This window comes from Caretta caretta, chromosome 6 (assembly GCF_965140235.1).
Source record: "Caretta caretta isolate rCarCar2 chromosome 6, rCarCar1.hap1, whole genome shotgun sequence".
NCBI classification, from domain to species: domain Eukaryota; kingdom Metazoa; phylum Chordata; order Testudines; family Cheloniidae; genus Caretta; species Caretta caretta.
The window spans coordinates 68,011,419-68,027,093 of record NC_134211.1 but is presented as its reverse complement, the minus strand read 5'-3'; the positions used below and the strand labels follow the sequence as shown (position 1 = coordinate 68,027,093).

General features: G+C 42.8%; 1 protein-coding gene across 1 annotated transcript in view; it reads left to right on the top strand.

Moving 5' to 3' along the window:
* Positions 1-15,675, top strand: part of CAPN3 (calpain 3) — a 76,671-nt gene that overhangs the window by 11,520 nt on the left and 49,476 nt on the right. The window contains exons 2-8 of the mRNA XM_048854941.2: positions 1,704-1,773; positions 6,625-6,743; positions 7,969-8,102; positions 8,579-8,747; positions 10,834-10,974; positions 14,754-14,837; positions 15,268-15,353. Of these exons, the coding sequence (XP_048710898.2) occupies positions 1,704-1,773; positions 6,625-6,743; positions 7,969-8,102; positions 8,579-8,747; positions 10,834-10,974; positions 14,754-14,837; positions 15,268-15,353 (803 nt within the window). The remainder of the gene's footprint in view (positions 1-1,703; positions 1,774-6,624; positions 6,744-7,968; positions 8,103-8,578; positions 8,748-10,833; positions 10,975-14,753; positions 14,838-15,267; positions 15,354-15,675) is intronic.

Genomic DNA, 15,675 nt, shown 5'->3' with positions numbered 1-15,675 from the left:
AATGTAGACAAATCATTTGTAATTTACACCTGTGCAGAGTGGGTGTAAAATATTAATGTTCTGATCTGGGAGCACATTACACTCACTTTGCACAGGTGTAAATGACTATGCTAGGGGCAGGCCAGAGGAGAATCATGCCCTGAAGGGGCAGATTGTAGCAGCATTACCTTTTTCAAGTGAAATTTTGGCAATTCAATATTGCAACTAGGGAAAAAAGTAGAAAATCTTTAACAAAAATGAAGGAAAGTACAACTTATAAAGCGAGGACTCAAAGAGCAGATTAGTGGGGAGGGGGAGTTAAAGAGGGATCATTACAGGGATCCTTTCTTCCCAAAATGGCATCAGTGCTCTCTCCACACTGGCAGCTCATCTTCACCTAGTTGTGTCAAGTTGGGCACCTACAAACTTAAGCACTCAAAACCTGTGGCCACTTTTGAAAATGTGAGCCTTATCCCCTACAAGTGACCTACCCCAGTGATGTTTCCAGTTTTCTGGGAGAGTTCTTCTCCGCCTTTGTCTGTAGCCCTAAATTTTTCTGAACTGCACTGGTTTCCCAGCCCTGGCTTGCCATCCTGCCTTTCCTCATCCCACCCCAATTTTAACTGCCCCCACCCCACACTTTGAACAAAATTCTTCTATCTGATCCCCCCCTCAAAATGTTAATGTATTTGCAACTATGACCCGTGCAGCTGGCCCAGAAGAGGTCTCTCCAATTCCAGTTACCAAACCCTTCTGGATGGAGACTATACTTTATCTGAAGTTCTGCACATCTGACCTCACAGGGCCCCAAAAAGCACCTCTGAAAGGAAACTGCAATCAAATCCCTGCAGCAGATGGTTTTTCTGTAGGTTCTGTGGCCATCACATTGACATAACTCCTATTTCATTTCTATAGAAAATAGATGCAGTGACCCAGACTTCAGATAGGCTATGCCTCCTGTGTGGCTTGGAAGAGGCAAACCAGTACAATGGAGATAACCTTCAATTTTAAACTTTATAAAGGAAAACCCAGAAATTTGGCAAGAACATAAATAACATGAAGTAACATCAAATACGCGCTTCGGAAAATGATTAAATGTAAATTGCCATCACAGTCAAATAAATTTGTCAGCAACATGCTCTGTCATCCCTAGAGGGATTCCTCCTCTCCCTGGCTGAAGTCAAGCTTCACCCCTGCTGTCCCGCCTAGGCTTCTCTCTTGTGATGCTCCTTTGATTGGCTGCTGCAATGACTGCCCCTCTTTCCAACAGGTTTTCCCAGGAATGACAGCTCCTCACCTGGAGAGCCACACCCATTCCCCACACACCCAAACTGCATTCCCTGTCAGCGTCACAATGGTCAAACTCACCAGTCACACGCTCTGTACCCTCGCAGCTGGGCTGCTCGCACATGGCCCTTCACGATCCAGCTTCCTCTGGCAAATCCCCTTTTACCTCAGCGCCGCCTCTTTTCACCTCCTTCTTCTCTCACCAGTTTCCAGCTACCTCCTCTCCACTGGATTTCGAGCCCCCTCCCCAGCTGGAGCTGCCCTCTCCGGGGCTGTCTCTCACCCCAGGACAGCATTCTATGCTGCTGCGTCACAGTTGCAGGCCCTGACATTACCCTTCTTATAGTCGAAAATACAGCAGGTGCTGGGGCCCGGGTTACTAAACAGACAGCACAAAGCACATTTTTCCTGCTCATATGTTTGTTTGTATCTTACAGGAAATCTGTGAGAATCCACGATTTATAATTGGTGGAGCCAACCGAACTGATATTTGTCAAGGAGAATTAGGTATGACATTTTGTCTTCTGTATTGTGCTTTGGATTTCTTATTTAGTCCCAGATATTTGCATCAGAGTTTATCTTTAGCTTTTACTTGCTAGATAGGAGTTTAAAACATCTATGTTTCCTTGCCATAGCTCTTCTCAACCAAGCCTCCCTGTCCAGCAGGGTTGTAGATGAGGACTGTGAGAGAGAAGCTGCTCAGCGTGCATGGACTTTGTTATTCATATTGTGAAGTTTATTGCAGGGCAGCGTTTTGCAAGGCCTCTTTTCTCCCAGGCTTTCAAGAACAGAGTGACTTAAGGAGACAGAGTGAGCTAAAGGGGAGGCAACTATTTGTAGTAAGAGGCTGAATGGATGAGGAAGAGTCTAATCTAAAATCAGTTTATTCTGTCAGATTTTTAATCGATTTTATTATTTACATTATAACGGCTCCTAGACACCTCATGCATGTCACAGCTCCATTGAGCTACATACCATGCAGATGTACAATAAAGGACAGTCTCTGCTCCAAAGAATTTATAGTCTAAAAGACAAGAGGTAGCACAAGTGGATTAAAAGGAACAAGCAGGGATGGGGCAAGGGAAGATAAGGCAACAGCAACAGGAAATTTTAGCATAGACTAGCTGTGTGCATGGATCATAATCACTCAGAGGCAGTAATAATATACCCAGAGCAAAGGATGGGTCCATTTTGAAAGAGAGAAAGCTAGTTATGCCTGTTATACTAGATATACAGAAAGCCTACAGCAGGAGTATACAGAAACAATGAAAATGGCAACTGTGCACATTTACATGCTCAGGACTGCACATAAGCTATTCTGATCTGATGATACCCTGTCCCTCTGGTGCACTCACTTTTCCCCTACCCATTAGTGGTCAGTTCATTTTGGACTAGATGTTTGTGTATGTTACTAAGCACATTTCTCTGCACTATTGAAAAGCCAGTCTTTGCAAATATCAAACAAACCCAGAGCACTCAGAGTTAGCGCTTTATCTCTGCGCCACTTTTAACCATTGTATAAGACAGTAAAGCCCATCTACACTGAGTTTTCAAACCATGTATGTTAACTCTTCAAATGTAAACAAGTGAGCTAACTACAGTGACTGTAACAATAATAGATCAAGTTAGCCCAATGATTGAGTCCTTATTTACAAGCTACATGCGACTCCACTTCATTCCGGGGTTCCAGCTTTAGCTGCAACTGCTGCCAGCTGTGATCTCTGCCAGACCATGCAACCTTAAAGGTGCAGTGACCACACACAGTCGCCACAGTGCTTAAAGCTCCAAACACCACAATGTAAGCAACATTTGTTAAAACTGAAAATGAAAACAAACTATTTAAACTTTTTCTAAAAAGGTGCTACTAAGGCTCTGAGTTGGCTGTACTTCAAACCACAGGGCTTGCCCAAAGGTCTATGTGCAGCTACCACAGAGTGGCACAAACAGACAAGCATCAACCTGTGAAGGTAATTTTTAGTGGCTTTTAAACACAAACCTACTTCCACACTACAGGCAAGTCTACACTTAAAACACTGCAGCAGTGTAGCTGTGCAGCTTCAGTGAAGATGCTACTTCGCTGATGGGAGAGCTTCTCCCAGTACCTCCGTGAGAGGCAGTAGGTATGGCAACGGGAGAAGCACTCCCATTGACATAGCACTGTCTACACCAAGGTTGGGTCAGTATAACTGCATCACCCAGGGGTGTGGATTTTTCACTCCCCTGAGCAATGCAGCTATACTGATGTAAGTTTATGGCATAGACCTGGCCTACCACAATTCAGTACAGAATAGCCATCAACTCTCTTTCCCTTTTTGTTGATGAAGAGGCGGGGAAAGTCCTCAAATACCCATACCCACACTGGAAATCACCATTCGGGTGAAAGAGGAAGTATAAGAACTAGGACGTTTCAGGCAGCATTTCTCTTTGAAATGCTTCAGTTTCTGCCTCACCCCTTCATCACTTCACACATCACAGACAAAGGTTAGGCCAAGTTATCCTACTTCTACCCTCCCCATGGCTCCCAACAGGTATTGTTCCAAAGGCTCCTTGTTTTCCTTTCACAAGCTCACAGACTCAATTCAGCAAAATCAGAAGCCAATGCGCTGTGAGTTTCCCACAGCCCGGACAACATCGGCTGTGACTCCACAGTTTTGATAAATTTGTAAGAGCAACTTTGGGCTTGGCTGCACTTGCGAGTTACAGCGCAATAAAGGAAACCCGGGCGCACTAGCTCACTACCCGTACACACTGGCAAGGCACGTGGAGCGCTCTGACTCCGCGGCTACAGTGCTGCGGGTACTCCACCTCGGCGAGTGGAATAACGTTTGCTGCGCCCCCGCTGGAGCGCTGCAGCGCCAGTGTGAACGAGGTGTAGCTTTACTGCGCCCTGATCAGCCTCCGGAAATGTCCCTTAATCCCCTTGAGTCAAGTGGCCACTCTTGTCATTGTTTTTGAATTGCTGCAGGAATGTGGATATGCCCTTTGAAAGCTCCGTTTCTGACAGCCGGCTGCTTATCTGCTCCGAGACAAAGCAACCATTACTGTGGAATGCTGTATGTGAGAGAGAGAGGCGGGGAGGGGGAGGGAGGTCTGCAGCTGTCTGAACTTACAAGACAGCATGCTGACATGCTCTCAGCCCCCCCAAAACCCACTCTCTCTCCCACCACATACACACAACACACTTCCTGTCACACTCCACCCCACCCCACCCCCCATTTGAAAAGCACGTTGCAGCCACTTGCATGCTGGGATAGCTGCCCACAATGCACTGCTCCCGATGCCGCTGCAAGTGCCGCAAATGTGGCCACACCAGTGCTCTTGAAGCTGTCAGTGTGGACAGATTGCAGCACTTTCCCTACTGCCCTCTACAAAGGCTGGTTTAACTCAAATCGCTCTACATCTGCAAGCGTAGCCATGCCCATTGTTTGCTTGTTTTAAATTGTTGCTGATGTACTAACCCACCAGCCCGTTATATTAAATAATCCCCTATTGTTCTGCAGGACTTCAGGGACAATTGCTGCAGAGAGGATGAAATGAACCTAATGCATGTTTTAGTCCTATGTTTTCTACAATAACAGACAAGCTGTTTGTTATTTTTACATGCTGACAGTATGCTCAGTCCTGAACAGGATCAATTTAAAAAAAAATCAAGTCTCTGCCCCCAAGGCCTTACAATTTACACAGACAACACAATATGTATAGCGGGTTACAGGATGGTTCCAGCTGTGTGTGTTTTCTTTAATGTTAGATGGGTTAGAGTTTTGGGGCTTGAGGGAAGAGTAAGTTTTGAGGAAGAAAAAGAAAGGAAGTGAGAGCCTGGTGCCCTGGGACAGAGAGTTTGTTAAAGGAGTACAGGCATCATGAAAGTGTCCAGTTTTGGGCCCCACACTACAAGAAGGATGTGGAAAAATTGGATAATGTCCAGCGGAGGGCAACAAAAATGATGAGGGGACTGGAACACATGACTTACGAGGAGAGGCTGAGGGAACTGGGATTGTTTAGTCTGCGGAAGAGAAGAATGAGGGGGGATTTGATAGCTGCTTTCAACTACCTGAAAGGGGGTTCCAAAGAGGATGGATCTAGACTGTCCTCAGTGGTAGAAGATGGCAGGACAAGGAGTAATGGTCTCAAGTTGCAGTGGGAGAGGTTTAGGTTGGATATTAGGAAAAACTTTTTCACTAGGAGGGTGGTGAAACACTGGAATGTGTTACCTAGAGAGGTGGTGGAATCTCCTTCCTTAGATATTTTTAAGGTCAGGCTTGACAAAGCCCTGGCTGGGATGATTTAGTTGGGGATTGGTCCTGCTTTGAGCAGGGGGTTGGACTAGATGACCTCCTGAGGTCCCTTCCAACCCTGATATTCTATGATTCTATGATTCTAAAGAGAGAGATTGTGCAGGCAAATTTACCTGGCATTGTAGTTTATATTACAGTAGTGCCTAAGGGTTTTAATCAAAGATTAGGGTCCACTGTGCTAGGGGCTGTACACACAAGTAGTTTGAAAATAGTCGCTGCCCCCTGGAGCTCACCATTGAGGTAGTAAACCTTAGCATAACGTTTATTATTTTAAAATGTAACTTTTAAAAAACCATAAGAATATAATTGTGCAAACATGGACACAGGCTTGAAATTAGAAGAGTTTTTTCAGTATGATAAAGCAGCAAATAAACCTCACAATAATAGAATAAGCAAAACTGGAATGTTGCCCTGAGAATGGAAAATCAAAGCGTAAAACGTAGCCAGAAATGCACCAAAGCCAGATTGAGGCACAGATCCTCCTCCCTGCTCTGTCTTAGCATGGAAGGCTGTCTTTAACAGTCAGCTGGGAATTCAATTTGGATCGGTGACTTCCCAGTTGTAAAGCCAACATAGCCAGCTGTATTCCACCTACTCCTGCCCCCAAGCCTGGCCCAGCAGGCATTCTAGGTGCCACAGGGTATGGCCGGAGCACTTTATGGTCTGGCAGTTCTGAGTTCAGACATTGCAGCCAGTGTAGGCTAAAGCAACCTCACAGAATAAAGAAGTACTAGACGCTAAGGATTTGTGAATTTGTGTAACAAATTCTGAGCAAGCCAGAGGAAAGTGTAAATTATACCAACTCAGACTCCTCTCAGTCCTTTGGGGCAGGGATCACACCCCCTCTATGTTTGTAGAGTGTTCAGCAAGTGGAGGTCCAATCCTGATTTGTGCTAATGGGCACTTCCCTAATACAATATTAATGTGCTATGCATGTACTAAAATACATCATAATACACACAAAACACTCTAGTGGCTGGAGGAGATGGACCACTTGTCTCATCGGACTTTGCCCTAAAGCCTTTGACCCTTCATTTTGTCTGCTGCTTCTGCTTGTTTACAGGTGACTGCTGGTTCCTAGCTGCCATTGCTTGCCTGACACTGAATGAAAAGCTACTCTGCCGGGTCATACCTCACGATCAGACCTTCATAAAAAACTATGCTGGGATCTTTCACTTCCAGGTGAGTCCTTTCCAAAAGCAGCATGTAGAGTAGTGATGGTATTATCCAGGGAGTTAAATGGAGCACTTGTTGCTCTGACAGTCCAGGAAAAAATTGTTCCCTTTGTCTCATCTATCTGATGACAGTGCAAGTGACAAGGGCGGGGGAGATGTAGGAAATAAATTCCGCCATGCCAGATTATTCTAGGAGAATCACAGAACAAGCAATCTGCCACAGTAATTGAGGAGCATTAAATCACCATTGAAACATTTGCAAATTAATATGCCCCATCAGTAAGAGAGAGCAACAGGTGTTCCCTCTCATTGCTCAGCTGTCCCATGCTGCCCACTACATGGACTATAGATAAACTGTTAACTGGAAAGGGGGCCTATTTTTAGTCTCTCAAATAGCTGGTCTGTGTTGAAGACCTATTGTAAAAGAATTGATCATTCACCGATTGATTGATTGTTTTCTACATTACCTGTGATCCTACGTCTGAAAAGACTCTATGTAGTGCTGTGTATGTTGCATGAGCGAACTCAGTCCAGCTACCACACTTGCAGCTGTCATTGCAGTTTTACAATGTCTTTTCTCAATCTCTCCCCACACCTTCCTGTTTGCAATCTTGATGGATGGGTGATTACTGTGAAAGTGTGTGGGATTACAGGAAACTGAAGTTCTTTATTCTATCACAACACAAGGCCAGTGCAGCACAAGGTCCTCCATGCTGCTCCACATGGCCGAAAACCCAACCCAGTAATCCTGGCAGTGTTTGGGGGTCTGCAAGTTACAGGGCTACACAGAAGCCATTGCTACTATTCAGGAAGAATGAGGCTCCAAGGAGAGGAGGAGGTAGACTCTTCAGAAATTAGGGTAGGAAGGGTAAAGAGAAGGTGGTGTGGATTAAGATGGACATTTTGGGTGGACGGCCAAAGGGGCATGGTGCAGGAAGGAGATCCTCACTTTGAATTTGTGCTTCATGACCATCTAAATATTATGTCTCTTAGTCTTTTAACACCAAGGTTGAGCTCCCACTGACATAAATTAGGGTTGTAGGTACTCAGGACTTCTGGAAATCAGGCCTCAAATGCCTAGCAGAGATCTCCAAAAATGTTTAGGAAATGGACCAAACTCATCACAGTACTTAGCTACTAGAATTCCCTGGCCTCATAGCTTTTCTAACTCTTAAGCCAGATTTCCCTCCCACCATACTCACTAATACATTTTTCTGTCTACTTTTATTCAGTTCTGGCGCTATGGAAACTGGGTGGACGTTGTCATTGATGATTGTTTACCAACATATAACAACCAGCTGGTCTTCACCAAATCCTCCCAGCGCAATGAATTCTGGAGTGCTCTGCTGGAAAAGGCCTATGCAAAGTAAAGGAATGCTTTAGAATTGCAATACACCTCCAATAGCCTTATGTTATATGCTGAATGTGGGGAGGTGATGATATGTCTCTATACCACAGTTAACATGATTATCTTCCAAGTAGATGTGGAGACAAGCCATAACGAAGAAATTTTGTTGGATTTCTCTTGAAGAAGCCCCTCTTTGAAAATCTATACATGTAAACAATATTTCCCCGTGGTGTTCATGTAGTTAACTTTAGTGGCTTAGACTTGGGGCAGGATGTAATAAACTGTAGAGTAGTTTCCAGAGTTTGGCCTACCATTTAACCAGATGTCAGCAATTAGTTCTAAAAAAACAAACAACTTACTTTTGTAGGTATATGTGAATGACCCACATTAAAATTATTATTACAATTATTAAAAATTTTCAACATGACTTTTACCAAACTGATGAAGTAGAACCAGGATTGTTTATAGCATAACTTTTTTTTCTCCTTTCCAAGACTCCACGGGTCCTATGAGGCTTTGAAAGGAGGCAATACTACAGAGGCCATGGAGGATTTCACAGGAGGAGTGACAGAGTTCTATGAGATAAAAGATGCACCCAAAGATATATACAAGATCATGAAACATGCCAAGGACAGAGGATCGCTCATGGCCTGCTCCATTGATGTAAGTCCATGTGAACATTGCGGATAAGGCATACTGGATTGCAAAGGAGTGGGGTCTCTAAATCAGGGGACAATCACAGATGTCTTTGTAAGTGCTTTGCTCAACTGGCATAGCGCCAGTCTATTTCTAGGACAAGAGGATCTCTGTTAGATCTGACTTAGAAACTCCACCAGGAAGGGTGGGAACTTCCTGTACGTTATTGACAACTGGCTCTTGGGAAAGTTGACAAAGAGTGTCCACACCCAAAGAAGAACATGGGATGTTCAAAAGATGTCCCCTTTGCTTCAGGCTTCACAAAAAAACTAAAATGTTATATTGGAAATTTTTAGCTTTATTATAGCTTATAAAGAATAGGGACCTAAATCCTGAGGTTTTTACTCAGTTTTCATTCAGTCCATATGCAGACCAACTCCCACTGTAGTCACTGGAAGTTGCCTTAAATATGGACTAAATTAAGGCCTCAAGATTTGTCCCACAAGGAGTAAGGAAAGAAGCCCTGTTTTGTGGTCTGAGCAATGGACTGTGAGCTAGGAGACATCGACTGTGTTCCCAACTCTGTGACTTCAGGCCCTGATCCTGCGAGTTGCTCTGCACCAGTGGACTCCTACACCCACACAGAACCCCACTGACTTCAGTGGGTTTAACAGCAGCAGAAGAGTCTGCTGTGCACAACAGCTTGCAGGAGAGGCCCCAGCTATGTGACTTGGGGCAAGTCACTTAACCCCCTGTGCCTCAGTTTGCCCATCTGTAAAACAGATGTAAGAATATTTATGTGGTGGGGGTGTTGTGAGGATAAACTTATTAATGTTAGTAATACTAACACCTAGCTCTTATATAGCATATCACATCCGTAGATCTCAAAGTGCTTTACAAAAGAGGTCAGTATCATCATCCCCATTTTACAGATGGGAAACCAAGGCACAGAGAGGGGGGGAGTGACTTGCCCAGGGTCACCCAGTAGGCCAGTGGCATAGTTGGAAATAGAATCTGAGACTCCTGAGTCATGTCTATCCTCTAGAATACACTGCCTTTGTACACTGCTTGTGAGAGAGAGAGAGAGAGAGAGAGAGCGCTAGCTAGCTATAGAAGTTTAAAGCAATATTAATCAGCACAGTATTTCTGAGGCTTTAATTTTCTTAAAGCCTAAAAAGATCAAATCCATATCCTGGCCCTGATGCCAGAGGAAATACATCCAATGGAGGGCGGGGAGGGGGGAGAGACATATTAATGCACTGCCACTGATATTGATTAATCTTCCAGAAAAGTGATGCTGAAACAAGAACAAAAATAAACAAAACTTGTAAGTTAAAGAATTGCAATTGCAAGCTAAGTACATACAAGTGGAGGGGGCAGAGAAAGAAAGAGGAGTCAAATTAATTCCTTTATATAAGTCCACTTGACTTTTTCTGCAAGGTTCCCGACTATCTCATGAAGTTCTGATTTTCCAGAACCATTAGTTGCAGAGGTTAAAATGGAAAAAAAGAGGGAAACGTACACATTTCGGTGGGCTTGGGTTCTGAAGCATCTTCTGGGGAAGCTTCTTGGGACTTTAACCTTTTGTGGCACCACACTGCCATCTTGTCTCATGTTGTCATTTGTGGCCATGACTTCACTGCTTCATATGCCATAATTGCATGGTGACATAGTATCACCCACACAAACGAAGGTAAGCAGCTGGGGCGCTGCCATGTCTTTTTGGAAGGAGGTGGAACAGAAGTAGAGCAGCAACATATGGCTTTTGTGCAGTAAGTAGGGTGATGTGCCCTCTAATTACAAGTCGCTCATTTCTCTTTGACCTTTGTGCGGAACCGAGTCTATCCGAGTAGTGAGAGGCACAGCTCATTTCAGTACGAGTTCAGGACTATGGCGCTACCATAGTAGCACTAGAGCACTGGCGTCATTGAGCCCCCTACAGATAAAAGAGCAGAAGCTCTGGTATGTAATGAAGGAGAATGGAAGTTCTCTAATTAAGCTTATCTTCTTCCATCTCCTTCTCATTTTTCTTTCATTTTCCCTTTTCTCCTCCTCTCTTTCTTCGCTAATTCACTTCCCATGTACCACTTCTTTCTCCCATTTTCTGTACCAGGACAATATGGGCTTCTCGTACAGGACTGCGCCTCAAAGTGATCTTGGGGAACTAATTGCCCGAATGGTGAAGAATGTGAATAGCATGCTGAGGACTGACTCAACTCTAGACTTCCAAGGCACAGATGAAAGGCCAGCCTGGGTTTGTATGCCTCCAGCAATCACTGTCCCCTGCCTCCTAACTCTTCGCCCTGTAACCATATGTCAGGGTTCCTTCCCCACTCTGAACTCTAGGGTACAGATGTGGGGACCCACATGAAAGACCCCCTAAGCTTATTTCTACCAGCTTAGGTTAAAAGTCTTTGCCCTGGGATTAGGTAAAATGCTGCCACCACCAAGTGATTTAACAAACAATCAGGGAAAGGACCACTTGGAGTTCCTATTTCCCCAAAATATCCCCCCAAACCCTTACATCCACTTTCCTGGGGAGGCTTGAGAATAAACAAGATGAGCACAAACCAGCCTTGGATTTTTAAGACCCAAAAAACCCAGTCAGATTCTTAAAAAACAGAACTTTATTAGAAGAACAAAAAAAGATAAGAGAAGAACTCTGTAAGATCAGAGTGGAAGATAATCTTACAGGCAGTCAGATTCAAAACACAGAGAATCCCTCTAGGCAAAACCTTAAGTTACAAAAAGACACAAAAACAGGAATACACATTTCCTTCAGCGCAGCGAATTTCGCAAGCCAAAACAAAGAAAACCTAATGCATTTTCTAGGTAGATTACTTACTAACTTTACAGGAGTTGGAGGGCTTGCATCCTTGATCTGTTCCCGGCAAAGGTATCACACAGCCAGACAAAAGCCTTTTTCCCCCTTCCAGATGTGCAAGTATCTTGTTCCCTCATTGGTCATTTTGAGTCAGGTGCCAGCCAGGTTAGCTGAGCTTCTTAACCCTTTACAGGTAACAGGATGTTGCCTCTGGCCAGGAGCGATTTTATAGCACTGTATACAGAAAGGTGGTTACCCTTCCCTTTATATTTATGACACCAGTTAGAAAAGCACAGCAACTGTGTTTTCAAATTCTTTACACATTGCACTGAGTTATAAAATATCAGCTGAAGATAACTAAAAAATTGTTCTAAAAATCGTTGGATGTCTGAGTGTTCTTAGGTTCGAAATGATTTCAATCCTCTCAAGATGCAGTGACAGGTATAATTCTCCCAAAAGACTTTCTTAGCATCCAGAGAGGCAGCTGTCAGTTAAGATCACAGCTTAGAACTTGTGTGAACAACTTGCTCCCAAGAGAGAAGCAACAACAAAAAGTGTTAGGAAGTGTGCAAAAGAGACAGATTAATTTAGAAGTTAATAGAAGAAGGACAGAAGGAGAAATAAAACTTTTCCTGTTTGACATCAGTTTTTAGTCTTGCAAAATGATGTAATTCCTTGGGGAAGTACACAAATGTATACAAATTATGTAATTTCTTGCAAGTATTCTTGGCTCATGCACAAATGACCCTCCTTATTTCCAAGCACAGGGTGTTGAAACTGCACCTATTCGTCTGGCACTGTACCAGAGTTCCTCCTCTGGTACCACACACTAGTAGAAGTTCACAAAAATTATTCCTGCAGTTGCCATTCCTGTTGCTATATTATTTGGCTGGGGGCTACACAGCTGAGCCACCCATCCAAAGCCGTGATACTGGGAAGTCACTGGCTGTCTCCTAAAGAGTCAATTTAGCAGAGATGGGGACCAGTGGACTTGTGGCAGGGGCAACATGAGAATTTAAAAACTGTAAAAGGTGGGGATTGCAGAGGGGAGGAAAACAAAAAAAATTAAGGGGATAGAGAAATGAAAAGAGGAGCGCTGGAGAGGAAGTTAGATGGGAAGAATATTAAAGTTTAAAAAAGGGAAGAAGGAAAGAGGAAATGGACACAGAAGGGAAATAATGGAAAATAATGTTGACAGCCAGGTTCATTCTATTCTATCTTGTTGTTTGGATCAGACTCATTATCGTGGTACCTGACTCTACGAATTCTCCATTTCTACCCCTCTATGTCTTATTTATCGTCGGAAATTCATGGAATGGCTTTTGGCATGTGCATGCAATTCTTACACATTGTATATTGTTATACTACTGTGATTTCAGGTTCCTTTCCAGTGACAAAAATAGTGGAGGAGGAGAGGAAAGTTTCATATTTCATTTCATACGTATGAATTTGATCACTTGGGCTTTCTTTTTGTTGCTTATATCCACTATAACCCTCTCTTCAGTTCTCTCTCTTTCCAATACATGGATATCCTCAGCTTAGGAAATAAAAACATGTCAGGTACCTGAATTGCTGGTTAATGCCTCAAAGTATCTCTCAGGAGTCCTGAGCATCTGTAGGTTGAGACTCAACCCCTGAGCACATCACTCTTGAAACTCAATTGGTCAGACTTTTTTTAAAGCATGGCTGTTATAAATCATTTGGAAATATAATGTGCATCTACAAAGAAAAAGAGAATACATGTTAATATAAGTAAGTAGGAACAGAGCATAACATAAGACATTTTAATACCGTCAGTATAAGAGCATAGGACGATATAAAGTTAAGAGAATTCTAATATGTAGACTATTGACTCTGGTGTTTCTAATGGTTCTGATGTTACTAAAGGATATGCAGTAGAAACCTGCTAATCCAATAAAAAAATTGCCACTTTGTCACCTCTCAGCAAAGGCTGAATAGCAGAAATTGTAGAGAAACTTCATATTGATTAGATTTAATTATTTTGAGTAAATATACTGTAGGAAATATACTAGTGCATTATGAGGTGTTCCCATAAACCAGTAAACTAAACTAAAAATAAATGAGCAAAGTACATTTTGTGATTTAATTATTAATGGTCTCTATTGTTTTCATTCATTTACTAGATGGCAAAATTCACAGTGAGTCTTGCAGTTACCAATGCAAATTAGTGAGGTAACTCTTCGGCCCAGGAAGTGGCTGAGCACAATCAGGTCTCCTGGCATTGCTTGGCAGGACATATGTGCTCAATCTCCAGATCCAGAGTGACAGTGCTACCTTTTGACACTACAAATGTGTATTCAGACTATTGATGGCCCTGAGCCACAAAGTTCAGATCAGAATATGAGCTTTACCAAAGTTTGTGATGTGGTTAGATCTGGAATTTTCTTTTAGATCCCTCATTAATTCATATATAGTGGTAATGAACAAGACTCCCTGCATGAATATGCATTAAAATGCATATTCAGTCATCTTCAGAAATGGGAGAGAGGAGCTTCTAGATGTGCGCACTCTGGCCGATCACACACTGGACTGTGGAAATTATTAGTATACATTTATTAACCTTAATTTGGGAAGATTATGTACTATATGTATTTTACAACTTTTAAAAGCAAGCTTTGTACTTTTGGATAATTTAAGCATTATACCCAGATATATAGAAACTCTTTAACCTGTATATTAGATCATTTTAACATTAGCTTTGATAAAAAATAATTTAAATCAGTTTATTCTGTTTCATAATTTCATTGACTTTTGACTGCAGAAGGGATCACTAGTTTGACCTCCTGTATGGCACAGGTCAAAGAATTTTACCCAGTAATTCCTCCATCAAGCTCATATTTTATGATGGAGTTACAACTTTTTTTTAAGAAAGACATCCATTCTTGATTTGAAGACCTCAGGTGATGGATAATCCACCACGTCCTTTGGTACGTTGGTCTGTATCTGGCATATCCTCTCTTAGGGATAGACTATAACCTACCCTTGCAGTTAGATTAACTCTATGATTGATGAGTCTCCTCCCACTCTAACATCTATGATCCTATGAAATAGAAGCAAATGGTTATTGTCCCAATTTCCAAGTGACATATTTGGAGACCTAGTGTGGTGCAGAGGGAGAACATGGCTTCCTTAAGTATGGGAATGGGTCTGTTATGCGCTTCTTACTGTTTTTATTCCATGTTCCACAGACTATAGTCCCAATGCAGTTTGAGACACGCATGATTTGTGGACTAGTCAAAGGACATGCCTATTCAGTTACTGCAGTGGAAGAGGTATGTATGGATTTATTCTTTCCTACAGCTAGGAAGAAGCTGTTGTTTAGGACAGACAAGCAATATGTCAAAACAGGGAGAAAATAAGAGTTATGAGTTTTTGTAAACAAAATAAACATTAAAATAATACAAGTTTTCTTGAAAAGGAAGAGTTAGAAACCCATCAGAATCTTGGCTGGGGGGGAGGGAAGTGTGGATAATGCACAGCAAGTTAAACCAAGGGATACTGGTGCAAAGAGAACTCCAATATGCCCGCACTCATGCTGCCTTGTGCTTGGAGAGTGTCAGATCACTGGAGGGGTAGGAGACCTCTAAGGAATACATAAGTGCTGCAGGAAGTGGGCATGAGTGATTCAACATGTAGTACATTTCCTTCTGAGCCCATGCAAGACTAATTAATTTATTCAATCGTATTTGCTTTTTCAACAAGACATCATTTAAAGCTGGAAAAATAAAGCTAGTGCGGCTAAGGAACCCCTGGGGACAAGTGGAATGGAAAGGAGCCTGGAGTGACAAGTAGGTGAAAAGCAAACCTAGGAATCTATAGGGTGTGGTTAAAAAAGTCATTCCACTTTAAACACATTGTGCTTGTTCTGTGATTGCATCCTAAGATGAAAATGAGGTGTATGCAGTGTCTGTGCTCTTGTACTGACACCTGTACTTGGAATATGAAAGTATCTATTTTTCTGGAGGCTGCACTGAGTGCTTAGCTGAGGGACTACTTTAGGCAAGACAGGATTTTAAGAAAATACGAAATCTACTTGGGAAGGGGAATCTTGATGACAGGGAGAGAGGAAAGAGCATGGCTTAATAGATCAGCCAAGAGCTTTTCCTGCCT